Source organism: Orcinus orca, chromosome 12 (genome assembly GCF_937001465.1).
Source record: "Orcinus orca chromosome 12, mOrcOrc1.1, whole genome shotgun sequence".
Classification (NCBI taxonomy): Eukaryota; Metazoa; Chordata; class Mammalia; order Artiodactyla; family Delphinidae; genus Orcinus; species Orcinus orca.
In genome coordinates, this window is record NC_064570.1 from 81,768,780 (window position 1) to 81,796,633 (window position 27,854).

Below are 27,854 nucleotides of genomic sequence, written 5' to 3' on the forward strand. Positions count from 1 at the left end.
CTTTTCCTAGATAAATGTTGCATATGCTTTATGAACATTCAGATCTTGAGCAGTGGTGTTCCCTCAATGTCTCCTGTGCATTTATCTTCTCGTTTTTACTCTGAAGACAGCAGTCCACTGAAACTACTTTGCCACAAATTCCACCAGAGGTAGTTTAAGAAAAAGTGAATTAATTTAGTCTCTCTTTAAAGCAGTTTTTGTAGATGAGGACTTTAAAGATGCTTTTAGTGGTCTGCTTTCAGAAGAAAAATTTAATTGGTATATGCTTTTGTGCCAAGGAAATAATTGGTTTATTTTTAACATCTTTAATGTTTAGATTTTTAACTTCCTCAATACTTAGATAAACTATGGACTCACTCTTCTTGTTCTGGCATTTTAAATGCATTGATTTAGTTTTCTGTTAGTATTTTATAATTCCTGGATACATCTGGCTTCTTCAAACTCTCCAAAGAATGTTATAAAGGCTAAATAACTTATGTTCTTGGAAATATCTTTATTTTATGCTTTCTATTTTGGTGATATAGAAGGTGACGTGTCTTGTGAACTCAGTGGCCTTTCTGTGGCCAGAAAAAGTTAACACATTTTATTAAAAATTAACGTGCTCTTAGAAGTGACTTAAAGTGTGAAGAATGTGGTTTTAAAATATATTCTTCCCATTAACATTTTGAAATAATAACTACACCCCAAAGAAAGATCTTTAAAACGTTTACTTGAACTGGAATTCTAAGAGATTGGAGAGCTGCTGTGTGGCATTACGTGTGTTTACCTTGAGGCTTTGTAAGGTCTGAGCAAACACGGCTTGGGAGACAGAACGTAAGTAAACCCACAATTTCATGGCAGCGCTTGTAGTAACATGAAGCAGACGCATTCCTTGTGTCTAGCCTGGACTAACAGTGTGCCCTTGTGTTCCAGGCAGGTAGCCCCGGGGAGCCTGGCTTGAGGGGACCCGAAGGAAGCCGGGGGCTTCCTGGGGTGGAAGGACCACAAGGACCCCCTGGCCCGCGAGGCGTGCAGGGAGAACAGGGCGCCACCGGCCTGCCTGGGATCCAGGGCCCTCCCGTGAGTGCTGGGCAGCCCCTGGGGTTTCCCTTTGGAGACTCCATCCCACGGCAGGGAGCGCGGGGGTAGGGCCAGACCTCAGCTCCTCAGCAGCACGGGGCCAGCTCTTCTGGTTCCAGCCACCTGTTTCCTTGCCCAGCCTGTCGGTTTACCATTGAACAATGTCCTCTTTGTGGTTCTGTGTACAAACTGGCTTTTGTCTTTTCTGTCCCAGGGCAGAGCACCCACCGATCAGCACATTAAGCAGGTTTGCATGAGAGTCATTCGAGGTAAATACATCATCGCCGCTTGACTTTTTGTGTGCTTTAAAGGCGGGGGGTTTTGAATACTAGTAATTTCACGTCTGTTCTGTACAATTTGTCTCCATGTGCAATAGCTTATAGCCTCAAGGAAAAATAGTACCTTTCTGGGCTTGCCAGGATTTTTTTTTTTTTTTTTTTTTTTGCCAATGTGGTTAATTTACAAGAAAGCACACACACACACACACACACACACACACAGATACAGACACCTTTTTCCCCCCTTTGGAACACAAATTCTCAGGCTCTTTCCCCTCTTACTATCCTACCACTTGGTGTGTACCTGGCACTGACCTAGGCTCTCTCTATAGATTATATGAGAAGTAACTGGCAGACTTCTGCCCATAAGAAGCCTGTGGTGATTGCTGTTTATTATTTGATTCTGGTTGGGACCAATTCTCTCATGAAGAAACACTCATCTTGTGTGTGTTCAGGAGATAGTATAATTTGTCTAGTAGAATCACAGAGTTTTTCAGAATGAAATGGTCCCCTCTATATTTGAAAACCAATATCACAGACATCTTATCTTGAAAGGATATTTCCAGTTTAAACATTAAGTGTTGAGAAAATTATGACTTTATGTTAACTCTCACTTAAATAAGGCCAACTTAGGATACCTGCATTTGAACAATTTAAAAATCTTGTTGAGAAATGTGTTTCCAATTCATTTTCTCCTTCACACCCTAAATTAAAAAAAAAATTACACTAAAATATTTCCCCTATTTTAATGGGAAGATGTTTTGTTCTCCATGGTTTTAGTGGATGTTTCTTAATCTATTTAATGCTTCCTGAAAGAGCCTACACAGTTATGAGTTTTTAAGACAGGCAGTGACCATTTCTAAGAAGCAGGCTCTCTTTAATGTCTGGTGTCTCTTCCAAGAGTGAAAAAACTTTTGAGAAGGAGAATTAATAGAAAGTCATGAATCCTCAGGGTATTTCATATTACTTAATATCTTCAAACTAAAACCGTGAGCCTAGGTCTCAAACGGTATCTCAGTACTAATTCTGGACAATGTCCTTGCATTTGAGAAGCTTCTGGGTGTCCACTTCTTCCTGTGTTGAGAAGCTCACTTTCTTTTCGTCCCGGGTTTTCAGGTAACCAGCCAGGTTCAGGTGACACACTCATCTCTTTGGACACCGCTCAGCCCTGAAGTTTAAGGTCTTTTATCCCCTTGTCTCAGAGCAGCAGGGTCCATCCAGGGAGGGCTGAACAAAGCAGCACCAGTGAAACCTCCTGGCAGAAAGCCCGTGGACAATGACCCAGCTCTATTCAGGCCTCACCAGCAGTTTTGAAGCTCTGGTGACACATTTAGAAAAAAGGCGCTTGAAATAGTTCTTTTTTCGTTCGAATCGCTTTCATATTTCTGACTCATCGGGACTGTTCTGTTTATTATCTTTTAGAGCATTTTGCTGAGATGGCTGCAAGTCTCAAGCGTCCGGACTTTGGAGCCTCGGGCCTCCCCGGGCGGCCTGGCCCCCCTGGTCCCCCAGGCCCCCCTGGAGAGAACGGTTTCCCAGGCCAGATGGGACTTCGAGGCCTCCCGGGCATGAAGGGCCCCCCCGGGGCTCTTGGTTTGAGGGGAGCGAAAGGTAAGGCATTTTGTCCACGTGGAACCAGGAACACACACTGGCTTTTTTTCAGATGGATTCACTTGTCCTAAAGTGCCAGGTATCTAGGAGACAAGAAGACGGATTGTTTTCTTACTGTGGTGACGGTAAAGATTAGAAAACTATCGTTTGATATTTTCTTGGCCTTGGTGTGTGATGACAGTAGACCCAATACCGGAATTAAGGTCCCTTGACTTGTGGTACCAATCTTTTACAGTTACACTGCTTTAATCATAGTTCAAGGTAAACTTTACAGGATCTGGTAAAGGATCTTTAAAGTTTTTTTTTTTTTTTGAGACCTTAATATCATTGTAGAACTCTTCTAAGATGGCAACTGGCCCTTGAATGTTATCTGTTACTTCAAGTAACAAAATTTGTTAGCAGGACATCAGAAAAATCACAGCATGCATCAAAGCCGCCTCCCTCTTCTTTTAAAGAGTGACATTGGATATCAGTTTTGCTGGGTTTTTTTTTTTCGGCTCTGAGGTACAACTTTATTCCTTATTTAACATGTGAGAGGGTGTGAGGGAGTTTGTTTCTTCTCCTTTTATTTAAAGCAAGTTAAGCCCTGGAAACCGGTATTTTGTAGGCCAGCAGGATTGTGAGTGTGTTAGGTATTCTGCAGGATTTGCAGAAGAACTGGCTGCCTCTGATGGTGTTTGCTAGATGAGGTGAGTATGTCAGCATGGGGGCTGGTGGGCCTGGGATAATCGACAGAAGGGACTAAAAGTGCAGAGTTTCTGCATCATGATGAGTGACTGACAGCTCTCTGGGGAACTTCAGAAAAATGTGGCATCAGGAACAAGAGAGGGACTGTTGTTTTTAGGCAGTGGTGCTCCAATTAGGGATAAATATTATGGTGCTAATGGTCAGAGGTCAAACAAGATGCCTTTCGGGATCTGTAGATGAATGCCTGATGTGTTTGGTTCAGACACTCTCAGCTGGAACAGTGTTGTTAATTACGTTTTTTGTTTTTGTTTTTTTGGCATGTGCAGAGCTGTGTGTTAAAAAAAAAAAAAAAAGAGCCCTAATTGGGGCCTCCTGTAAACCTGGCACGATTTTCATGTTTTTGGAGGCTGGACAAAATCATATGGAGAGAGCTCCGAGTTCACCTTAAAGAGAACTGGACCTCTTCTCTGAAAGAACCCCTTAGCCATTCATTCATCTTGGTCCTGCTTTGAGCTTGCATTCAGGAATCCGTAGCGGAGGTGCTCTCCCTGTGGTCGGGCCCCGTTCGCTCCGTAAACCATTCTAGGGAACTCCGTGCTGTGGGCGGACTGCTGGCTGAGCTCGCCCTGTTGTGCCCCAGCCCACGGATGACTCCTCTGCCTTGGTGAGTTCACTGAAGTGAACTAAAGTACAACGGTTCCGAAAGAGTGGTCCCTGCAGCATCAACATCACCAGAGACCCCCCGAGTCAGCAACTCTGGAGAGGGGCCCGCAGTGGAAATGCACAAGTGTAGGGTGGTCCTTACCCTACAGGCAAGGTCCCGCCTTCCCAGGGAAGGACCACCTTGTAGGGCTAAGAGGATCACAGCCCTGTTTTCTCTGGCCAAAAGGAAGTCTCCATATTTTGGGCTGATCTTGACTTTGAGTTAGTAAGAGCCCGCTCCTGAAGTCCCATCTTATTTCCTAAGACAGGAAAATGTCTGTGTACTTGCTCCACCAGGAGAGCCTGCCGAGGGCTGCCTTCTCCAGCCTGGGCTCCACATGGGACTGACCCAAGGAGCTTTAAACACTGCTCACGTCTGGGTCCCGTGCCCAGAGATTTTGATTGACTTGGTCTAGGCCCCAGGCTTTGAAAATATTCCCCAGGTTATCTGAACAAGCAATCAGGGCTGAGAAGCTCTGGAAACAAAGGTGACATGATCTGGACACTTTCCGGGAAGCTGGGAATCGCAGTGTGGAATTGTGTCTGGGTTGCGCTGGGTTGACTCCAGCAGTGAACCTTATTTTGAAGGGAAGAAAAATATATTCCTATATTTGGAACCTGAGAAGTGTCTCTGGCACTAAGTTCATTCATCAAGCAGAGTTCGATGTTATAAGGGGCTTCCTCGTATTTTTTCTGCGGTGTTTATGACATAGCCTATAATCTAGAAGTGAGATAGTTCTTTTCTTTTTTCTAAAGAGCTTTCTCGCCCCGCCCTCCTCCATACCTTTCTTGGCATTGGGTTCCTTTAAAGCAGCATCTCCTCCGAGTTCTACTTCTTAAGATTTGGGGTGTGGGCAGAAAGGAATAATCAGATTTTCTATTTCAGTTGCTGCTGTCATACGTTTGGAGATGTATGGTTTTAGGTAATTGGACTTGACCTTTCTTGTCCACCACATACATTAGCAGCCCTACTTAGTAGAAAACACATAGTGTTCTACTACCCAAAGGTAGTAAAACAAATTTTCCTTGAGAATAAGCACTCCACCATTTGAAACTTAACTGTTCCACCAATCAGAGAAGAGACGTGTTTCATTGTCACCTGTTGCTTTTTTGTTTTCATGCTTAACAAAGAAGGGATGGTGGACGTCTTGGTTTGCCATAGAGTTGCTTTGAGGGTCTTTTTCCAGAGAAATTCCTATGTAGATAAGTTTTATTAAAACAAATAAGTTTTACTAAAGCTTTTAACAGTTCAGGCTATGTCTTAATCAAATCACTGTTTTCTTCCTAAAAAGTTACTTTGAAAAACACAGTGGAACATTTTTAACAGGAGCTAGTAGAAAAAAGCCTCAGACCGTACTGAAAGCTTCCATCATGTTTGTGTAGTTTTTGGTTTTCACCCACATGTTTTGCACACTTTTACACAAACGCATTAGAGCTGTGTGTTCATTTCATGTGACGCTTGAGCAGAAACACGAAAGGCACCTGACTGGCCCTGGGTCCACTTTACTTAGGATTAAGTCAGTCTTTCATGTCATAAATACTCTTTGTAAATGTTCATGGTTTGTTAATTTTAAGTCCCTTTGAGGAAGGCTGTGTGTATTTTTAGATCTTTTAGTGGGGGTCAAGCAGACGTGTCCCTGTGTTAACACAGGCTGGGGAAAGTACACCGGGCATATCTGAGACTCACCTTTTCCAGTGTTAATCTGCTCACCTGGAGGTAGAGCATCAATTATAGCTTCCAAATAGATGAAATCGAGAGCAATTTTGGAGCAATGAGAATTTCTCTAGTTTCCCCAACTCTGTTCGTAAAGAGCTATTTTTTGATTCAAACTGCCTATTCCCTTCATACCTTATCCAAAGCTTATTTTACAAGCTATTTATATGTCTTTTCTGACAATAGGCTAACAAAGGTGGACTTTAGCTCCCTGAGCCAGGTTTCCTATGTCTTGAAGGAAGACGTGACCAGTGTTTGAAGAAGTAGATTAACCCTGGGGGTAGCAGAGCCGACACACGACGGCCGCTGCAGGTTGCAGTGTGGCTCTGTCCCGGGGCTCGTCGAAAATGTGTTTTCCCATGACTGATCACCAAAAAACAGTTTCAAAGTTAAGCCAGGGGTCTTTTTTTTTAATTTGGAGAAAATGTTATTCTATATATCATACAGTGCTGTTTATTACTGTCACCATGCTGTCTGTATTCCCTTTTTTCTGCAGTATCCAAATATGCTGGCAATGCCATCCGATGAATTTTTACTTTCAGATCTTGTATTTTTCAGTTCTAGAATTACCATTGTTTTCCTTAAGAGTTTTCATATCTCTCCGGAAACTTCACATCACTTCGCCCATTATTTCCATCTTTTCCTATACCTTTGGTAACATATATTGATATATAAAATAGTCCTTTTAAAGAGACCGCGGTCTTACTCCTTGCAAACAACATTTTGAAGTTGGTGCGGCTTCATGCTAGAGTGCGCTTAACTGTCACTATCGCTGTGAAAGTTGCATTTTAATTTATAATCTTCACCTCATGTCTTCAGAAAATGTGGCACATTCTCACTGCCAGCCTCAAAAATTACGAGGTGACACATTTAAATTGCTAAGTTAACAAGAGAGCTTAAGCTGTTAGTTTTAAAAATGTTAATTGTCATATCTTCCTAATACAGTAAGGCCATACTGACGATGAGTGTAAGAAACAACTAGTTTATGTATGAGTTCAAGCTGAGCTGTACATCCTTTCACAGTATTTATAAAATTTAAATTGATTTCAAAATGTAGTTCATTCACCATAAAAATGTTCACACAAGGACATTCACAGCTAAAGTTAAAGTATGGTAACTTTTAAACATTCATGTCACAATTTGAGATTTTTGACTATTTGACAAATGCACAGATGGTTGTATAGATATTCTTCCTATTTTTGTTGTGCACTTGTGACTTTGTTTTTTAAATTGTAACAAACCTGTCGATATTCAATGAGGTTGGGCGAATATTTGGAAAAAGTGATTACGTATAGAATTTGTTGCAAAATGCTATTGCATCTTGTAACAATGTAGTAAAATAATGATATACTACTGTACTAATGGGATAGTAGAACTGGCCTTGCACCAGAAGCAGCGTACGTCATTTAGGACCAGTTAACTAAGGTATTAGGTCATCTTGTCAATGAGGCCAAGTTTCTAAGTTTGGTCTCTGCAGGGCCAGGATAATTCATGTCACTTTGTTCTGTGGCTGCCGAATCCCCGAATTCGATCAACTGTCTTGCAAACACACACGGTTGGTTGCAATCCAAAGTACATTCCCTATAAATAATGAGAAGTGAAAGGGAGGCACTTTAAATTTTGAAACTTCATTAATTTATTTTTGGTGATACTAAATTTACATTGTTCAAGAAATTAAAATGTCTAAAAAGATATTTAGTGAAGCGTGTCTCTCCCACCCCTGTCTCCCATCTGTCTGGTTTCCTTTATCCTTCTCATTAGGGAATCGCTATTATTAGTTTCCTACATACCCTTACCAGTGATGCTATAAAGGATCTATGAATATATTTATTCCCCTACATCCTTTCAACAACAAACCATGCTGTCCTTTAGTAAGTGACCTGGGCCTTGCTTTTCTCACTTAACAATATCTTGGGGATCATTTCAAAGACCTTTCTGGTTCTTCTTCACCTGTGCCTAGTATTCTGCTCTGTGGGAGCACCATAGTGTATTTAACCCTTTAATGGATACTTAGATCGTTTTCAATCTTCTGTTCAATTTTTTTTCATGTTGGATCTGCATATTTCTGATTAAACTTATTTTCCTAGTTATTTGATAATTTAGTTGCTATTACAAGGGGGATCTTTGTTCACTACATCTTATCACTGATTGTTGTTTGTATATATGAAAATGATCGATGCCCATGTATTTTGTACCTTGCTACTTTACTGAATTCTCTTATTGCTTTTAGTAGATTTTGAGTTGATTTTCTAGGGTTTAAGATAAGCAGTCATATCATCTGAAACTAGGGATGGCTCAAACCAAATAATAAATGATAATGATAAAGTGGGCATCTTTGTAACGTTCTGACTATAACGAAGCTTCTCTGTGTTTCTCGTTAAGCATTACGCCAGCTTCAGTGCTGAGATAGATATACTTTCTCATGTTAAGGAAATAGCCTGAGTCTTATTTTATTGACTGTTGTATCAGGGATGCATGTTTAATTGTCAAATACCTTTCCAGCATCTACAGATATGATCATCTGATTTTTTCCCCCTTAGATCTCAGTATAATTAACTTGATTTTTGCCTTGCTACCTACTTACTACGACCTACATTGGGGCAACTTCCTACTTTTTGGTTTCTGAATGTCTTTGCTTTAAGTTTAAAAATATGGAAGTTTATTTTTATAGACATATAGAAAAATAACATTTCTCTAATGAAACGCAGGTGACATGGGGGAAAGAGGTGATCGTGGACCCCCAGGAAGAGGTCCCAAAGGTTTGCCCGGGACTTCAGGTCTCCCAGGTAAGAATAAGCAGGCTGAGGTGGGGACTTGGCGGGCAACGGGTGGTCTGAATTGGAGCACATTTTAAAGAACTGCTCTTTGTTTGCCTCTGTTTATCATGTGATGTGCAGTGATGGCTGGCATGGCTTTTTCAGGACCAACTTTAATGAGGAGTTAAACAGTCTGTAAATCACGTCTGTATTCTTTGAGAGAAAATACGTGTCAGGGCTTGAAATATTACTTTCTTTCTTTTTTTTTTACCTCTTTATTGGAGTATAATTGCTTTACCATGGTGTGTTAGTTTCTGCTTTATAACAAAGTGAATCAGTTATACATATACATATGTTCCCATATCTCTTCCCTCTTGCGTCTCCCTCCCTGAAATATTACTTTCTTGAATAAGTACTTTAAAAAATAGTGTCAAGGTCCAACCACAAGGCACTCGTTATAAAATTCTGAATGAATGGGGTCCTGTCCACTTCTAGCCCAGTTGAGAGTTCCCTCTTCTTTTCCTTTAAACCAAAAAGTCAGAGCAGCAGGAAAACGAGTCCACGTCTTCAGCTATTCGTGACGCATGGGGAGTAACTGACATCTTATTCTAAAAGCTTCTCCTTCAAACGTCCAGACCCTCCAGAGGCCCACATCCTCAAATAAATAAACCTGAAACATTCCTACTCACGAAAGTCATGCCCAAGGATGCATCCCAGCTGGGTCGACCGAGGTGACAAAGTGGCCTCTGTGTGAGAGCCCGGGTCCTCTCACTGGCCGTCTGTTCTCTTTACACACTGGCTACTCTGTGGCCAGAGTCCAGGCTGCTGCACGTTGGGAATGACTGCCAGGTCCAACCACAGAAGCAGCCTCATGGGCCGAAAGCCAGTTCAGTTGAAGAGCATGAATGGCCTGCAGTCTCCCAGCAAACGCTCTGATCACTGCTGGGCCAGGGCTCAGGAAGGGCCCCAAAGCTCTGGGGACACCAGTCGGGGGAGGGGGGCTTGTGCAGGGGGGTGCCCCACACTCCCACAGTGGATTTGGAAAACTTGGTTGAGGGAAATCTAGCAAAAGAAATGATCGTTTTCTAATTCTGCCACAGGCTTACATAGTGGTTTGTGGCTATAATTGCAGCCTGAAGCATCATTGCTTTCTAATTATCCATTGCATTGCTTCTGGGTTTGGCTTTCTCATTTAAAAGAATTTTTAAAAAATGCGTTTGGAGATAGCTCAAACACTGCCTTTCTAAAACGGTGATTCATGGGCTGTCGAGATGTTTTCACAAACTGATGAATTTTTGTGATTGGAAAAGGAAGCCTTTGTGATTGGAAAAGGACAGAAGACCTGGTTGGAGTTCAATGGGACCCAGACAAGAAGATTTTGGTAAACAATAAAGTCTGGATTCACTGATGGATGTTTAGAAGAGAGAAAAGGAAAATAGAATTTACCGAGTGCGCTTCTCCTTTATCAATGGTAGGAATAGGAGGTTTGAAAGCTGATAAAATATCATCTTCACCATTTACTTAGTTATCTATGTATTTATAGGAGAGACTGACAATTTCTCCTTTGCGCATTTGGTTGACAAATAACAGTTCTTGGATAAGCAACTTGCACTATTAGCACGATTTTCCTTTAACAAAAATACATGATCATTTCTGGTGACTCTTATTTTTAAAAAATCTGTTCATAAACCCCATTTTGAGTTTAAAAATGGGAAGATCGAGAAAGACCAGCTTGGATTTGTGCAGTGTCCCGGGCTGCCACGAGGGGGCGCGTTATGCCTCACCTCGGGCTTGCCTGGTGCTCCGGGGCCCTTGCTCTGCCCCAGGGGGCTCCACAGGTTTGCTTTTTAGCACACCTGTCATCTGTGCGGGCGAGTGGTAAGGTAGGGCAAGGCGTCTCTGGCATCTCTGCCTGGCCCCTCATTGCATTTCCTTTATGACAATGGTTCGATTTGTTGCAGCTGGTCTTGGAATTAATACTTAAATCTGATTTCTTAAAAAGCTTCGTGGGCTCCCCAGTTCAGGACCCTGAAACCTTCCCTCTTCCGTTTCCTTTCTGCCGTTTCCCAGCCCTTGCCCCTCCCTTCCTGGTACCACTTGGAAATCTGGTCTTCCTTTTTCTGTGCTTTTGTTACATTTTTCACTGAGAGGATATTTGACATTATTTAGTGAAAAATCGGAGTTACAGATTATTCTTGAAAAAATTAAGGCCAGCTTTCTGAAGCGTGCTTTACCACACAGGCTCAAAGGGTCCAAATTTATCAGCCTCCTTGAGGCACCAGCTGAGCTGGGGCTTTGGTTTTGAGTCAGCTCACATCCCCTTGTCTACACCTAAACGTACTCAGATGACAGTTTCCCAAATCCATCAAGTCCCTGAACAAGAGCTTTTAGGGCCATTCCGCCTCTAAAGTGAGTCCTCTGAAAGTGGACTCTTGGGAGTGTGGGTTCCATAAATCAGACATCTGGGCTCAAATCCTGACTCTCACTTACTAGCTTTATGACATCGGGCAAGTTCTTGACTGCCCAGTGCCTGTTTCCCCACTTACGAAAGAGTGATATAGTCAATAATCACATCTCTCGGAGAGGCTAATTCTGAGAATTAAAGAAAAATCAATCCATGTAGCGTGCTAACGACAGCTTCTGGCTACAGTGGGTGCTCAAGAAATGTTAGCTATTGGTACTATTATTAATGTAACAAATGCACTTTTGCGTTTTGAGGTAGATGAAGGTCAGAGGTGGACCCTAGCTCAGTCCCTGTGGCTTCTCCCCTGGCTCTCAGTAAGAAGACGCTACTCTTCTGTCATCCGGCACCACCTCTGACACCTCGGACCTTCCCTCCGTGAAATCTACTTCAACTCCAAATCACAAATGCAAAGTGCTGGGTCACAGTAAATCATGTCATTAGTTCATTATCCACTGAGAGGCTGGGCCATTTTTCATTTCCCCCGTAGAGCACGGAATGTGATTAGGAATGTGATTTCTGGTCTCTCACAAACATGATCTTATGAGGACTTCAGGACCTGGGGGGACCTTCACCAGGGCTGTGTTCAGGAACTCGTCCGAAACCTTCTAGGTAAATATACGTCTTATGTAAAGGAAGGAGCCTGCAGAACAGGGTACTCTGTGACCCCCTTTGTTGTCCCGATTGTTGGATTTGGGACTCGAATTCTCCTGAATGGAAAGGAGATCCTTTGGTCATTCTTGGTGCTAACACATCTGATATCCTTGGAAAAAGGTTAACTAATACCTTCATGATCTATCAGTTGTCAGGATTGCTTTATTCTTTCTGGACTCTTTTAGTTCTCGGTCTCCCCTCCTTCTCTCAGCTTGTTCAGTGTTAAGTATTATGTGCCCTTCGGGTTTGTGATGGTACATCGCCTAATATGGACCACGGGTTATTACTATGACCGTGACATGGACTGTCATTTTGGCTGTAGTGCCCTGTTGTCTAAACGTAGACCTAAATCGTCTAGCTTGCTTCTCGCCTGCAGCCAGAAGCCGGCAGGGCAGGTGTGTAAGAAGGATGGGCTCCGAACGAGGCTGCCCTGGGGTAGGTTCTGCTGTGTCACTCCTTTTCAGCTCTGCCATCTCCGTGTGCTCAGCTTGTCCCCTGCACATGGGGGGTTCTACCCCTACCTGCCCTATGGACTCATCTAGGAGGGTCTGTGGATGTGTTCATACATGGAAAGCACTTAGGTTAGTGTGTGGCTTATGGCAAACATTCTGCAATTTTAGCTCATTACTATTATTATTATTTTCTTCCTTTTGTATTTGAAGAAATACAGACTTACAAAGGTCACAGGCCCTGACAAAGGTCTCCCAGGTAGTAAGTGACAGAGGCCAGTGTTTACACGTCCAGGTTCACGTCGTGGACAAAATGATGCACTGGTGGTCCGGGTGTATGCTGAGTCTATCTCGCCATCCTGGCATCTGACTTCGGCACGATCCCCTTTCTGCCTCTCTCGTGGAGCTGTGGGGACCACATCGAGCGAGACCCCTGGGGCCTTAGACCCCATCCCTGCTCCTACCTCCCGTCTCTTACCAGAGGCCTTCGGTGGGTTGTTGGATGGGGCTGTCTCATCACCAGTATCTTTTTGCCTGCCTGGACCACTGGGGACTAGTTCCTTGGCACTCTGGGGATTTGAAGAAAAAATATTTGAGAGTGGGTCTTCACTTCCTCTTTGTGCATCTAAACGCACTGGGGGAAGGAGGAAGTTAAATGATGGTCGTGTGTGAATGTGCCCGGGAGGTTAGAGCTGACCTGCGCTCATCATGCCAGGTTTCTTGTGCAAGATTTGCAGATAGGTGAGATTCACTTGTGAATACTGGGTGGAAAAAGTCCCCAGGCGCAAGGGGCACACCTGTTTTAGGCTTATGTGTAGCAGTAGTCATTTCTCCTCTATTTCCACTGCTGTCCTGTTTCCACTATTTTATTCGGTCTTGGGCATCTTATGTAAACAGGCCACTGTATACACCACATCCTTAAACATATGTGCTTTGTCAAACACCACGAAAGTTAGCTCGGTACGAGGTGAGAAATGTAAGAAATTCCCTATTTAATGCTGAAAATTATTTCCAGGTTTTGTTTTGTTTTTAAAGCCTGCCATGTACAGCCCCTTTTATTTCGTAGCAGGTATTATTTATTAGGTCCCAAAGAATGTTCCAGCCAGGTTGCGCCTCTGTCAGTGTAACACGACTGCCCTCTCCTGTCAGCTCAGAGAATGGCACAGACATTCATTTAAAAAAAAAAAAATCATGAAAAGTTTGGCAATAACATTTTACAAGTCCTTGAAATTTCAGAAAACGGTGTAATGATTAGGCAGTTAGTGTAGCTACAGACCCGTGAGGTAGGCAAAGCAGAATGAGAACCCTTCAGATCCGTGCTTTCTCTTCCTCATAAGAGTTGGAAAGTGGTTTATAAATATTTGCTAACGCAGCCGCTGGACTTCCTGAACGACTTGGTGTCACCCCCAAATTTGGCTCCCACATAATAGTCTTAGAGCACCTTGGAGGGTAGATGCCCAAGGTCAGGGCTCACCAGAAACTCATAAGCTGTTATGGAAAGGCTGTTTTCCTTTTCCTCTGGCCATTTCACCTCAGAAAAATAGCTTTAGTCACTTGTGATAGTTACAGAGTTGCAGAAGAATCGTTAGTCATGCTTGGCTATCGTGTCTCTTTCTGCCTCTCAGTCAATTCAGGCTCAATGAATTAAACCACACACACACACACACACACACACACACACACACACACACGCACTCACGCACGCACTCATGGATGTACCTTGTCAGAGTTAGCAAATCAGTAGGTGTGGAAGCACAGTTAGGATGGAGGAGGGGTCCAGGGCCCTCATTTCTAACTCCAGCGCTTTCTAGCCACGTGACTGTGTGACACTGGATTTCACCTTCACTCTCTCAGTTTACACACCAGGAAAGTGGGATCGCCAGGGAGTGGCACAGGGTAAAGGGAATGCTGGTGGGCTGGTGAAGACTTACCCAACGCTCCAAAGGGCAACTTGCTGTGTTTGCCAGAGGAAGACTTGGGCTCCATGTGCTTAGAATAAATCCAGGGGAGACAGGACGGTTTCATCAACTCTTTCCTTGGAGGATACGCAGGAATCTGGAATAAACTCAGTCATTGAAAACACCCTCTCCTGGATTGTGTTAAAATGGGGGAGCTCAACTTGAAAAAAAGTTCTCCTTCTGCTTTTTCATACTGCTTGTGTAGTAGAAAAGAAACTCCCTGAAGTTTTAGGTCTTAGGCAGGAGGCTGGCTTACACATGTTAAAAAAGTAAATTAGTGGTTAAAAAAGGAAAGCTATTTATTTAAAAACTCAGCTTCTGAGTTGCCCTTGAAATGACCAGAGGTCTGGCAGCCCTGGCCCGTGTTCGCCATGGCAGCGGGGACAGGCTGGCGTCCACTCTCCAGGTCACCGCATGCCTCAGTCCTTCCTGCTGTCTCCATAACCCTGATGTGTTACAGCTTCCATTACGTCTGTGGTCTCCCGTGAAGACAGAGGGCGGATTTCTTAATCCAGGGCAGTTTCTTTACTACACCAGGAGTCAGCAAACTTTTTGGGTAAAGGACCACATTCTTTGAGCTCTGCAGGCCAGGTGGCTTCTGTTGCCGCCCACACCTGTGCCCTTGTAGTGCCAAAGCAGGTGGGGCAACATGGAAACTAATGGCCATGCTGTGTGGAGCTGCCCATCCCAACCTACACTCCCTGCCCCTGTGGTCACTGCGTGTGCCACCTCTCCTTTGGGCGTTTTCTCCCCCTAATCTTGATTTGATTTTTGTTAAGGCATCCTGGAATGTCTCAGTGGGAGCTCTGCTGATAGGGTGCATGAAAATCAGCTCTTAAATGCATTTATATCTGACCTCTCTTTTTAATCCTTAAAAGATCAACTTAACCTTCAACTGTCCCAGCACCCGGAGATCTGAACAGGCTCTGCTAGAGGCACGGTTCTGCCGAAGGCTTGTTGTTGGGTGCTGTGGGTTAGAGAGAGACTTTCTCAGGTGCCTTGTCTTGAGAGGGAAACACAGAATCATCTGCTTCATCACAACTTATTATAGTCAAATGAAAGCTCATGGGACAAATGAAGGGAAATGACTTACATCTGCTTGTCTACAACCTTGCGATGTATAGAATCAAAGATAATTATTCTCTGAAAACTTAGTAATGTTTTGTCCTGTAATGTTGCTTTGTGTGGGTCTAATTGTAGATAAAGCAGGAAAAATGAGGTGTTATATCTAAAGCAGGATCTCTAACCTAGTTCCCTTCTAAAAGTATGCGGGCTATGTAATAAGACAGCTTAATAAGACCAGATCACTGTAATAAGACCAACAAAAAACACATGTAACAAGACCGCTAAAATAGGAAAAGAAAACTAAAAACCACCAAGAAAGAAGGAAAGGAAGTAAACCTAAGTAAATATATAGCTGAACATATAGATTTGGTTTTCAACTTTTTGGTTGAACAGCCAAGTTAAAACAGTTGACACCCATGAGGACCTGTGTAAGACCGTGTTATCCTGGCACAGACGATTCCTTTTACACGGCTGTCTTATTGCCACCTTTGCAGTAATAGTATGTCAGCGCTGCTGGTGCGATGAAGTACACGTTCAGCAGAAATGCCTCTCGGTTACGGGAGCCGTGCCGCCGGGCCTCACTGGTTCGTGGGTGAACCAAACAACCTCTGGACTTGACAAAAGAAAGGGACGCCCCCAAGAAACCTAGGACACCGTGTAGTTCCGGCTGCGGTAAAGCCCCTGATGAGAGGAATTTCCGGCAGCTTTGCAGGGTGCATTGCACAGTCTTCTAAGAGACGCGAATCCGTAGCATTCTAATAGTCATTTATCGGGTGCGTTCAGGCTCGGAACTTTATTATCAGGCAAGCATCATCCGTCCTGTAGAGGAAGAGACGGGGAGGGGAGTGCCTTGCTGATGTCGCCTGACTCAGAAATGGCAGAGCGAGAACTTCCAGCCGCCTGTCTGCATCTGCCCACCAACGAGCTGTACCTCTCCCTGCCCAGAAACTGAGGACCCGCTAGAAATAAGGGCAGCTGCTAGCGGAGTGCTGTTCAAAAAAACCCAACGTGAACCACATGAGTTGAGTGTATAATTTTAAATCTGCTAGTCGCCACGTTAGACAAGTCCAAAGAATCAGGTGAAATTCATTTAAATAATATTTAATATGTATACTTAGAGTAGGATTTAATAATTATTTAACCCAGGGTCCAAAATATTATAATTTCATCGTGTAATAAGTACCAAAGTTATTAATGAATTATTAAGAAATCGAAGTCCAGATGTGTTTGGCACTTACGGTTCACCCCCCATTTGACATGGCCACGTTCCCAGGCTCGGTAGGTGTCTGTGTAGAGAGGCTACCGTACTGTGCAGTTCAGCTCCTCTGATGGAAATAGGGGTGAGAGAGGTGAGGTCTCCTAACACTTTTAATTTTGCAGCAACCCAACTGCAATGAAGGAGTTTTATTGTATCATCATCATCATCATCATCGTCGTCTGCTTTAATCATCCTCTGTCATTTCTAAAAGCGTTTGTCAAGGGCCTCTGTACACGCTGCCGGGCAGTGGGCAGGGTGGAGGGTCCAGTGCCTTCTGTGTCTCTAGCCGTGAGGGCACTCCTGCTTACACGTGCATCTTCTGTGTGTTTCAGGTGACCCAGGTCCTGCCAGCTACGGGAGGAATGGCCGGGATGGTGAGCGAGGCCCCCCAGGGGTGGCAGGCATCCCTGGTGTACCCGGCCCCCCGGGACCTCCTGGCCCTCCTGGTTTCTGCGAGCCAGCCTCCTGCACCTTACAGGCTGGGCAGCGGGCATTTAATAGCAAAGGTCCAGATCCATCCAAGGCTTAGTGCGGCACGGCTGTCTGCACAAACCATGCCTGGCGAAGGGCTTGGAGGAGAAACACCCCCAGGAGCCAGGGCCCAGGTGACGGTGCCTTACCTTCAATGTTATTCTATTGATAGAAGTCCCACCTGACCATCAGGTTTAGAACAATGGTGCTATTCAATAAATCCTCTTTCCTTTTCCTTGGAGAGGAGCCACAGGGTCATCGATCAAACTAACAAATAGAACTGACAGTAGTCCTGTCCCCTGGATCTTGAACTTCCGTGTGCTATCCGTGTGTGTTACGTCATGGGCCACGGAGCCAATAAACAAAAACAGCTGTTTGGTTTACCTCAGTTGCGGCAGTTCTTTTCATTTTTTATTGAGAGCTTGTTCTCAGATGATAGTTTCAGCTCTATGATTACCAGACTGGTTATGAAGAAACCCCACTACCGTCAATAGAACTGGTGCTCAAATCCCCCCCAGATCCCGGGGGGGCCGGGGGTGCTGTGCCGCTCGGAGCGGTTTCCATGCTGCACGTGTGGGTCCGCAGCATCAGCTTGCATTGTTGTGGAACTGTACTGTATCCCAAACCCGCTAATATTTGGGGCTCTTCTGTGTGAAAGCAAAGAAGGAATCTTAATATCCTGCCATTCGTAAGTTTTATCGATGAGATTATTTATTTTAAAGGTTTGAGGTAACGTCTCTGGTTGTACCAAAGAAGCAATAAATACGGTTTCTTGATCTCTTGCCATGTTTTCTTATAGTCATGTTCAATGAAAAAAAGTCACTGAGATTATTTAGATACTTAAAACTTTCCTCATTTCTGTAGGCTTATGTTTATAATGTTAGTGATTCCTTCTACAGAGACATTAAAACGCCCTTACTGCTCCCCAGAGGGTGTTGTTCTGTGACAGAGTTCTTCGTATGTATGTGTTTGGTGGGGGACTGGGGGGAGATGGGGAGGGCTTCACGGACCTTTCTGAAATGAAATGAAAACTGTGAACCCATACCCCAGAAGGATGCACAAACGCATGTCCGCAAATCTGCTCGCATGCGCTGTCAGAGATTTCACGGGGCCCCTACGCCCGGCCTTGCTTGGTTTCTAGGAGTGGAACCGCTGACTTCAATGGTGCGTTAGCGCCCTCCTAGTTAGAACTTCACTGATGCAAAAATGATTTGTGTTTTGCCGTTTTTCTTATAAAGGCAGCTCAGCTGAAGCACTGTATTCTTATCAATAAGATAGGTATTGCCTGACCACTCAAGCCCTTTATTACTACTTACATAATCACATTGGCCTGCTGTTTCATCAACAACATCATGTTAACTATCGATCAGACTTAATATATTCATTTTATGTCACAGTGCCTACCACTGACTTGTCCCAGGCCATAGCACTGTGCTCCAAACAGCCAATGTCTTTTTAGTTATGGCACTCAGTTCTCTCACGTCAAGGGGAGTGAGCCCCAATAGGATCTTTGATGCCATTTTTTTTCCTCAGGTGTACTTTCTCTACATTTAAAAACTTCAGCCCGATTCGTTTGGTGAAATCAATCATTATATAGTCTGTACTTGGGATTCTTTTAAACTGCTCACGGCATCTAGTTCTGTGCTTCTGGTATGGACTGTGTTTAAGGGAAATAATTCCAACTTGGCCGCAATAGATCAGGGCCATTGACACCCTGGGAAGGATGGTCTTCCTTCTTGGGGAAGAGAGAATCTTTGGAAGCAGAGATATCTGTCGTAACTACTTAAAATTGTCTTCATATGAATGGCAAACCTTTTCAGGTACAGTGGCGTATAGTCAAATAAATGCAAAGAAACTGCCTTGTCTTTTCACCAAGGTGGTTTTATTTTAACTGGAGTAACATAGTCAAATACAACAAAAGAAAAATTAGATAACCAAATAAATATGTTTCTCAGTTCTATACTTTCAGGTTCATAAGAAAATTAAAAAAAAAATAAAATTTCAAAGAAAAGTTGAATCAACTGTTTTCCAAACTTGATATACGAAAGGCAGTACAGCAAGCTTCACAGATACAGCAAGACCGGAAACAACCACTTACAGAGAGATTGGGCAAAATGAGCACATTCCAAATGGTGGGAACAGTCCACTGTAAATCCAGTTCGGTCACATAGTTTACAGAAGCAGTAAATACTTGACTGAGAAATTGCAAAGAAAAGCATCTCACAAATGGTCTCCATGAAAGAGAGTTGATGAATACTGAATTAGACCAAATCTCTCTCTCTAGCAAAACAGAAATCTTCAAAACCTTTGGGATTAGTTTTCAAAGTTGGATGAAGTGTCAGAGTTGCTGAGAAGAGCATGTGAATAATTACAGGTGGTTAGAAACGGGCATGTCACTTACCCAAGGGCAAATGATTTATTTCCAGTCAGTGCTTCTATGGCATCCTGACCTGGTTTTCATCCCAAAGATCTGACAGGTTGATTAAAAACTACGGACATCACTTCCCAGGGTGACTGAGCACATCAATTGCCTGGCATAGTTTGGGATAATTGACTTTGTCTAGCAGAGGAGTATGAATGAGTCCCATCAGTTTCATGACTGATTTGATTATTTATGGACACAATACTTCAAGCTGACTAAACGAATATTGCTGTTCTTAAACATCATAAATCAAATCTGATTTACTTGCAGCCTGAAATAAGCTGAATGTAAATCCCTGCTTTAGAAGAATCACCTCTGATTATAGTATCTAATTTTTTGGCTATTACAGCCTCTCTGATATCCAACATCTCTGGGTTTAAAAATAGATCAGTATGGGGGGAAGAGCACTAGAAATACATAAAATCACACCAAATATCAAGAAAATTGCTTTTAAACATTTTCTGGGAGCCCTGGCAAAAGGTGTGAAAAAGCAATATTAAGAAAAAAAAAATACTAGCCAACTAGTAATCCTGCCGTTTACAAACAGGGAATGGACATAAATTATTTAAAATATCTTTTTAGAAGGTTTGTGTTCAATAAATATAGGTCAAGTCTCTTTGTTTTTTTCCTAGAGTAAAATAGATACTTTTCAGTGGTGTACTGAATCTTTGTTAGCGAGCTTGTGATCTAGGACATGGCAGCATTAATGCACATGGCTCGGTAAATATTAAATCAAAATTGGTTTACCATAAGAATGTATGGCTATAAATACACATGCCCAAGTGCTCTTTAAATGATTAACTAGAGGAACCGTAATGTATCTGTTAGATCTGGTTATCAGAAAGAGGATGCTGACTGGTCCTATTTTTAATCGTAATAAATGGGAATCCATGCTAACTTTCCCCTTAACAATGCCTTCACATCCTGCTCTTGACGCCAAGTTTTCTAAGAAAACCTACAGAGAGAACAAATGATGGAAACTGGCTCCAAGAAATTAACTTTTTTAAAGATTTATTTGAAATTGTCTCTGACCTCCAAGTTGAAAATTCTTGTATGAAAAGATCTGAAAATATCTTAGAGATATCTTAGCACACGGTCAATTTATATACTATGTCATAAGGGGACCTGAGGGCGAGGACAGTTAAGAACTACATAAATCATTTCCCAGTCTAAGAGGACATCTAAATCCACTGGCATGTTTTCGTGTGATTCATCTCAGTTAAGGAAACATGCTGTGTATTTAACCTTTCGTCGCCTATTGGCCTGTCACTCATGATGGAAGAGCTTATGTTTATGAGAAAAGTTAACTGTGACATTCTCGTCTCGCTCAAGCCCACGTGATTTAGTGAGCAGATCACTCTGTGGGACAAAAGTCACAAAGGCCTGGCTACTCGCTGACCTTTATTTCTGCTTTTAATTCTCATCTGAAATCATTAGGCCAAGCTTTTTATGAGCTGCCCTGGAGATGGGCTATAAACTTAATGATTGTGACCTAAGCATTGATTCATGTGACAAACATAAGTGTAATTACCAGCAAGGTGTCGAGCCAAACCCTGCAACAGGCCCATTTGCTGGTTCCTCGGGCATCCGTGTGGCTCACGCGGGGCATGTGAGTGCTTCCGCAGTTGCCCTGTGGTTGAGACCCATCAGAATGACGGAAATGTGAGCCTTCGGCCAAAGAAGAGATGCTGTTAACAACGGCACCTCGGAATTCCCCGATTTAGGGTCAAATCCTTTATTGCTGAGATAACGGACAAGCTCATTATGCATCATGAACATACAGGAATCTAGGCCTCAAAGCGTTATATCCATGTGGGATCTAGCAAAAAACTAGCGCCATTCCACTTCACATCAGTATGTTGAATTAAAGAGCTTGATGAGGTAAGATAGGGAACAAACAAAATGGGCAAAAAATGCATCCTAAATCTTAAAAATAGTTATAAAATATGCCATAAAACAATCTGAATTTAAATACATTAATACACCAAAAAATATTTTTCCCTAAAATGTACTTTAAATAATACAGCCAGATAAAAAGTTGTCACGTAATTAGCATCTATATACCCATATGCTTCTAATCGTCAAGCGACACACACCCTTCTGATAAACTCAAAGCTTATTGAACTACCCCCAAGTTTAGTGAAACCTCCTACTTTATTAGTATTCTCTTTTGACAAGTTCGTGAAGCAAGTAGGTAACTCTTTGAGTTGTAACCTGTATCACTCACTGCTGGCTCTGAACACGACATTTTTTCCATTTAGATTTTCTTAGACTTAGCTTGGTTTTATAAGCCTGCCTTATCTTCGAGGTAAGTTTTTGCTATTCTGGGTCTGCTTCTCTGGATGAGGTCTCTGTGCTCATCTGGTTCTTCATTCAATGTAACGAGCTTGACCAGTTACCCTGGCATGATTTTGCTGAGTGAAATGTTTTGGTTACAGCTCCAGCTATACTGCACAATAAAACTGAAGTTATCAATTTGTCTTGTTTCCTGAGACTGCTAGTAGTTAAACACATTTAATGTCATTAATGGTACCTTTACCTGGCAACTAATGAATGAATACAATTCAATGGGCTAAGTTGTTTTGAAGTAATAGGCATAAAAGACACAAATTCAATTCTGTCTGCACCTCCCCCTCTTGGAAGGCCGTGTAACCCGTGAGAGAGAGAGAGATAGGGGTATAAAAAGGGGTCTGATCCTTCACACTAGAGTACTGGGAAAGAACACGGGAAGCAGTGACAATAAACACTTGTGTGTCTTAAGAAGGTGGACACGGACAAATGTGAAAAATAATTTAAAAACAAGAGCAATGAACAAACCTGCAAAACTATTCTGAGACTTCATTGGAAAAAACTTAAGCATATAACTTAACCTGGAGGTTCTCAGTATCAGGATATTATTACCAGTGTTAGGAAAATTTAAATGGTATTTTGAAAAATAGTGTTCCTTATCTTACTTTTGTAAACAGTGATACATTTCTAGAAAAATATAATTATACAAATCTAATTGTAAAATTTTAAGTACTTTGAACAATATGGAGATTTGGACATTGTCTAAGTCTGTAAATGGTCTACTTCTTGTGATAAGCCAGATTCTTTTTATTTGCCAAAAGAGACTTTCTCTTCTGTTTAGAAGGTAAGATGATTCCTCGAGGGTTTTCATGTTAATCACTAAAATAGGAGGGTAGCGTACAAACTAAAGTTACAAATAGTAACTTTGCAAGTTAACTAGGCGTATAAATCCCCTGACGAAATAAAATTGAAACAGCCAACAAATAAAGAGTTACTGTGCCTGCTTCATAAAGATACTTAAAATGAAGAAAAATATAAATGAACAAAACAAGATAACAAAAGATAAATTAACAAGAAATTATTTACAAAGGTAAAAAAGAATAAGTGCAAAAGCAAAGGTTCTGATTGACTTGTTGCCCACTAAACTGTTTCTAGATTTGTATTTCTGCAAGTCTGTTCAGTTCTTCTGATACAAATTGCTTTAAACACCATCTTGTGGACAACAGGAGGTATATCACAGGTTCTCAACAGATTAGAAAGACTGCAGAAAGGCTAAATCTTATTTAACTCCTAAAACATATTCATAAAACATTATTTTATAACCCAAACATCAAATGGCATCTTTTACAGATAACACATCTTAAGATAATCACTGAAGTTCTATAATAAAATTGACTACAATTTTAAAGTTTCAACAATGTCATGAAACATAGAAATAAGCTTATGGGATTATCAATACTTTAAACTCATTAATCAAATTACTTTGATCATGAGGTGAAAAATTTCAAAGGTTAAGACTGGCTGTGTTTCTGTTATGAAAAAATGGTTAATGTCTTCAGTAGGAAAGAACAATGAACAAACTCATGAATTATTCTTCCTTTTTCCTTTAGGTTCCAAAGGCCATAAATATTAATTGAAGTCATATCTTGTTCTTTGCATAGAAGGATTTCTATCTGACAGTGTTAACTGACCTTGGTATAAAATGTTAGACTGGAAATCAAACATATAGGGTAAACACAATTTTAATATTTAATAGCCATCATGGCCAAAATTCTTTTGTATTTGAACACTTATGTTGTCTGGAGTCCAAAGAAGAGATAATTCAGGAAATGTGGTCATTCTTTTTCCCTGCTGTGGACATTACTGACATCTGTGTGAAAGTAAACAAAGTTTTGGAATGGAAAAAACAAAAACAATACAAGAGAATTGGCAACCACCGAGCCAGTTAGGGGAAATTTTCACACCCGACTTTGGGGCCTTAATTATCCCCTTTCTTTTTGTTAAAAGAATCAGGCAACTGCCAACTCTCCGCTTTATTTGGTGTTGTGTTAGCTGGACTCAGGCTTTCTTGCTGCTTTTGGCCGCATCTCGTGTACAGAGATGAGACGGTGGACACACAGGTGGCTGAGCAGAGACTCGCTCCACGTGACACAGCCTGTTCCCCTGGTTACGCCCCAGGTAGATTGAGTCACGTGTGTCGGTTGTTAAAAAACAGGCTGTGTCATTGTGACAGCTCTACCTTGTAATATGCACCAGCTCCTCAAACCAGCTGAATAAATCCAGATTCTTGAAGCAGGAATAAACCAGCCCAGCCTTAATGGAATTTAGAACAAGAAAGGTTCCTAAATATACCATTTGTAGGAAAGGATACATGACATATTCTCTGGAATTAAAATAAGCAGAATTTATAAAACAAGAAAGTGAAGCGAGTCTTCTGATGTCTGTGAAGGGATCGACTCAAAGAAAACAAAAATACATCGATCACCAATAGCAAAAAAGTTCATGAAAACAGTAAAATGCTAAAATAAATACTTCCGGATTAGCAAAGAGGCAAAAGGAGAACCAAACTATTAACTAATTTGAAAAAATAATCTTTGAAAACATATAAAATGTTGAGCTTTATGACAAGTTCAAGTAAATTTATGAGTGGCAGAGGAGTTGTAAAGCTTTCAGAAAATTCAACAAATTAAAGTTCCACAAATTAAAAGCTCAAGATATACACATAGCACCAGATTTTAGATCTCTGTACATTTTTTGGGGGGGGAGTGATAAATGATCATTTTACTAAGAAAATGTGTATGTATATTCTGATTGTGTCAAGTCTAAAACACAGCACCATTGTAGGTATTGCACAGGAAAGAAAATGAAGAAGAAAATCAATTTAAAGTTAACAACACTTGAAATAAATAAAATGACCTTGGAAAAGAAAATAAATAAACTTGGAAGTGAAATATACAGCATCATTCAACATGAAATAATGAAAAGGTTGCATGTACGCACAGCCATGTAGACAGTACCTGACCAGCAGTTCACCCGTCTACAGTGAAACCCAGTTCAAACCCTGGGTGCGTTTGAACGAAGCCGCCTTCATGCAGCAACGCTCCCCACGAGACCCTGCTCACAGCTTTCCCCAGCTTGCCCCGACGGCCTCGGGATGGGATGTCTGCAGCGGGAGGGCTCTGGGCGCTCTCAGCATCCCTGGGACCCACCACTTAGATGTCAGCAATATCCTCATGCTCGGTGCCCTAGGAAATCCATTGTTTTCAACCAACGGTTTCTCAAAATAATGTAGAGCCAGGCAATAGAAGAACCGTTTAGCCCTGTGGTTGGCAATCGCACATTCTCGTTCCTGGCCAGAGGATGTGGTCCGGGCAGTGCCTGTTTCCCTGCAGTGCGTGGACTCTTTGGTCTCGGCGCCGGCTGCATGTTGGGTCTCGTGGCTTTCCTTCTCTGCCCCGCACCTCTTGCTGCAGCTTCTGAGAAACATCCTTCTCCACCAGAGCTTCTGGGCTTGGCAGTATGCGTCTGCTGACACCACACATTCATCTTCTAGGTCAAGGGGGTTTCTTTTCCAGTTGCTACAAGTCCCATCCTTTGTTCTGATGGCTGGTTCTTAAACTCTGAGAGTGATGAGGTCAGAAGGATAATGGATACAGGGGCCCAAAGACCTTGCGAGGCCCTTTAAGCTTCGAGAGTACCAAAGACAGCTTGGTGCCTTCACTACCAGATACCTTCTAGGGAAAACAGCTTTCTGTTTCCCAAATGAGAAACTCAGTGCAGGGGCCACAGTGCTGGGCTTTGACTTCTTGCCTCCCTTCTTATGCAGGACATACTCATGCCGGTGGGATTGCTTTGAATGGAGCTCATTACACAGAATCGACAAAATCATTTCAGCAGTTGGCTATGGTAGGATTTTGGGCTCCCTGATAAAACGGCCACCTGGGTTTTCTTCCAAAATATAAGTTATGAAGTGAAGGTCTTATTGCCTATCTATTTCTCTGCATAAGTAGAACGGATACAGGACGGTATAAGAATTCTTAAGCTATAAAAAGTAGTCAAAAAACATTCAGCAGGAACAATGCACTATATCAAAAAAGGTGATGAGATTTTTAGCAATGCTAGTAAATTTAAACACCAAGAAAACTTTCAGGTAAGTCTGAAACTGTAAAATTCAGAAATCAAAGGCCAGATACAAGTCGATGGGATTATAAGACGTACATCGCCGTCAGTCTGCTAAATCATAAGATGTCATTTCCTCTTGAAGAAGAACTAATGATATGATTTGCTTGCATATTTCATAGAAAACTCTGAATAAAAATCATAATAATGGTGAAACAAGACACATGGAATGAATTTGGAAAAATTCTAAAAAGACTGATCTCACCATTACTATAGGAATAGGATTCCAATTTTTGCTCTTAATGTCTGGCCTACATCAAAAAAAAAGTCACCCATGAATCATGAGGGTCTGACAGTACTAAGAAAGCTCCAACAGCAGGAGGGATGGCTGGGAATCAAGTCGTCCTCAGGTATGGTTATTTCCCACCTGTCTGCTGACGGGCGTGAGAGACGGGATACAGGCAGTCTCCTGGGTTACACCTTCCACTGGGTCCTGGGGGGCCCTGGGGCCCTGGGGCACCTGGTGAGCCTGGCAGGCCCGGAGCTAATGAAATAAAAGACCCCATCAGAACACGGGTCAACATATGGCTTTTGCTCCCTCCCTCCAACCAACGTGGGTCATTCAGTGTCACCTGCAGCGATACCTAAGGGCCATCGGGGAGCAGGCATGGCTTCTATATTGGGAGGTCTGCTCATGTTGTGAAGATGATAATATCACTATTACCTGAGGTCCCAGGAAGTCCTGGGCTCCCTGGAAGCCCCATTCCCGGTTCCCCTCTTTCTCCCTTCTGTCCTCGGTAGCCTAAATGGGAGATATACAAAAAGAGAGACAAAAAAGTAAGCGTGTTCTCTGGCAACAGACTGATATACGTTCAGGAAATATTTTGAGGTGTATATTGAAAATCCACCCAGTGGACTATCTTCACACATTTATATCTGAAAACTATGTTATAGAGATTCAATACAATCCTAGATCCTAGAGAGAACAGTGGAGTGAACACTAAATAGATACATATTTAAGTTTAAAATATCACCAGGATTTCTTTTATGTAAGTGACCTTCATTTAACAAACGTGAGCAGTAAGGAGAAATGTTTGGACTTAGGATCATTTGAAAGCACCCTTCCAAGTCTATATTTAAACATTTCTGCAGGAAAATGACATTTACCACCTGAGGTATATTTAATAGTTCAACCCAGCTCCTGCTATTACAGACACCTCGTTAAGGTGGCTCTCAAGTCATCTCAGTGAGGGCTTAAGATCATAGGCTAAAAAAATGAGGAGGAAAGAAAAATAAGTGAAGATACATGAACTTCCGATTAACAAGAGGGTTAACGACACTGAACGCAATTCCAAACGAACAACGTAGGTCCTAGAGCTACATATTTAAACTCAGTTCTCAGATTTCAATATAATGCAAAATATATTATTCCATATGGATTTCAGTGCATATGGCATCACAAAACAAGAAACAATAACTTGTGTATTTGTATAATAAGGTAACATTGACACGTGTCCTGTCAAATGTAACAACTTGTACAGATCTCTCACATCATTAGGTAAATACGGACCCACTATTAACAGATAAAGATGTTGAAGTGCACAAAGCAATGAGAACTTTCTACTCTTAACTTTCCTAAAAAGGTCCCAAGCTCATTCCTTATGAAGTCTCCCCAGAAGTCTTAGGGTCTTATGTATTTCTTATTTATTTATTTTTGGCTGTGTTGGGTCTTCGTTGCTGCACGCAGGAAATGTGGAAAACGTTGCTTTCTCTAGTTGCGGCGAGCAGGGGCTACCCTTCCTTGTGGTGCGCGGGTTTCTCACTGTGGTGGCTTCTCTTCTTGCGGAGCACGGGCTTTAGGCGCGCGGGCTTCAGTAGTTGTGGCGCACGGGCTTAGCTGC

The 27,854-nt window shown here is 42.3% G+C and overlaps 2 protein-coding genes across 3 annotated transcripts in view; one reads left to right on the plus strand and one right to left on the minus strand.

The window, feature by feature from the left end:
* Nucleotides 1-17,899, plus strand: part of COL9A1 (collagen type IX alpha 1 chain) — a 68,940-nt gene extending 51,041 nt beyond the window's left edge. For both annotated transcript variants that reach the window (XM_049695431.1, XM_049695432.1), the window contains 5 exons: nucleotides 913-1,059; nucleotides 1,274-1,328; nucleotides 2,760-2,948; nucleotides 8,760-8,837; nucleotides 16,985-17,899. In XM_049695431.1, the coding sequence (XP_049551388.1) occupies nucleotides 913-1,059; nucleotides 1,274-1,328; nucleotides 2,760-2,948; nucleotides 8,760-8,837; nucleotides 16,985-17,181 (666 nt within the window). In that variant the 3' untranslated portion in view covers nucleotides 17,182-17,899. The remainder of the gene's footprint in view (nucleotides 1-912; nucleotides 1,060-1,273; nucleotides 1,329-2,759; nucleotides 2,949-8,759; nucleotides 8,838-16,984) is intronic.
* A 7,888-nt stretch (nucleotides 17,900-25,787) lies between these two features.
* COL19A1 (collagen type XIX alpha 1 chain) overlaps nucleotides 25,788-27,854 on the minus strand; it is a 347,142-nt gene continuing 345,075 nt past the window's right edge. Inside the window, exons 49-50 of the mRNA XM_004270129.2 lie at nucleotides 26,678-26,755; nucleotides 25,788-26,497 (exon numbers count right to left, since the gene is read on the minus strand). Of these exons, the coding sequence (XP_004270177.1) occupies nucleotides 26,370-26,497; nucleotides 26,678-26,755 (206 nt within the window). The 3' untranslated portion in view covers nucleotides 25,788-26,369. The remainder of the gene's footprint in view (nucleotides 26,498-26,677; nucleotides 26,756-27,854) is intronic.